Source organism: Brassica oleracea, chromosome C3 (assembly GCF_000695525.1).
Source record: "Brassica oleracea var. oleracea cultivar TO1000 chromosome C3, BOL, whole genome shotgun sequence".
NCBI lineage: Eukaryota > Viridiplantae > Streptophyta > Magnoliopsida > Brassicales > Brassicaceae > Brassica > Brassica oleracea.
In genome coordinates this window covers 58,237,331-58,238,568 of record NC_027750.1, presented here as the reverse complement: position 1 = coordinate 58,238,568, position 1,238 = coordinate 58,237,331, and the positions used below count along the sequence as shown (strand labels likewise).

General features: G+C 41.4%; 1 protein-coding gene across 1 annotated transcript in view; it reads right to left on the bottom strand.

Annotated features, from left to right (window-relative positions):
- LOC106331065 (U5 small nuclear ribonucleoprotein 200 kDa helicase-like) overlaps window positions 1-1,238 on the bottom strand; it is a 27,066-nt gene that overhangs the window by 14,496 nt on the left and 11,332 nt on the right. Inside the window, 1 exon segment of the mRNA XM_013769418.1 lies at window positions 51-94. Within this exon segment, the coding sequence (XP_013624872.1) occupies window positions 51-94 (44 nt within the window).

Genomic DNA, 1,238 nt, shown 5'->3' with positions numbered 1-1,238 from the left:
TAAAAACCGAACGTTCTCTCGTTCCGTACCGTTTCCCGATCAAACAATACTTAACCAAGTTATTTTTGTCCAGAAGGGTAGCAGCTTAATGTATCTGCAACAACAACGATCAAGTAAGTATTAGACACAGATGGCCGTAACTGATATTTTAAATTAACTTTGGAGCAATGATATATTAATTATTAAATCTGTGAACAGCTTGAAAGAAACAAGGCATCCCAACAGTTCATCATGGATTGCTAGTAAGATGTAACATACAATGAGAAAGCTACTGATACTAGGAACAACATTTACGGGGAAAAATATAGCAAACAAATGGCAACGGTATTATATACTCAGATACACTTCCCACTAAAATTTTTCAGAGACACAGGGAAATTACAATACGAGTTTCACAATCAATGTGATAAGCACAAGAGATCCAAGCAAGTCATCAAGGGCATAAAAGCATAAAGTGGAGAGAGGCAAAGTTAGAGCAGCCCCATTAGAGGTTTTAGACAGGTTCATGGGCTCAGTTTCATAGGGCCGGACCATTGCAAATAAAGATTTAATGGGTTAATTCTCGCGACCCGCCCCTTACGAGTGACCCCGTCCGATACGGGTTCACACCACGTGTCGCCAAGTTATTGGAGACGCGGCGTCGACGTCACGCGGTGGAAAGGGGAGAGAGATTCATTTCTCTCATTTGTATCGAAAATCTAGGGTTTCTTCCTCGCGGCGATTTCGCGTGCGACGACGATCTCTCTCCCTTTTTCTCGACTTTTCTCCATCGATTCGACGAGTAATTGTCTCCTCCACTAACAGAGGTGGGTCTCGACTGGATTCTCGTTTAGATTGATGTCGTTTTGGCTTTCGAAATCGACTTTGGGGAAATCTCACTTTTTTTTACGATTTAGGGTTCGAAATCGAGATGGGTTTTGATTTATTGTTGTATTACCTCGTCTAGGGGTTCGATTTATCGTTTTATGGTTCGATTCTCGCGGATTGGAAATCGAAAAGGGTTTATCGAGTTAGGGTTCAAAATCGAATTTGGGGGTTTCGATTAGTGGGTTTAGATCTTGTACTGAGTTCGATTCACGGTTCGATTGATAATATATTTTGGGGGTTTCGATTAGTTTTGACTCAATCGATTCGCTTAATCATTTTCATTTCTCTGTTTCAGATGGATCCCTCAGATGAGAGAAGATATACAAAGAGGAAGCAGGAGTACTTCGACCACCTGTACAACGTGGCCGATT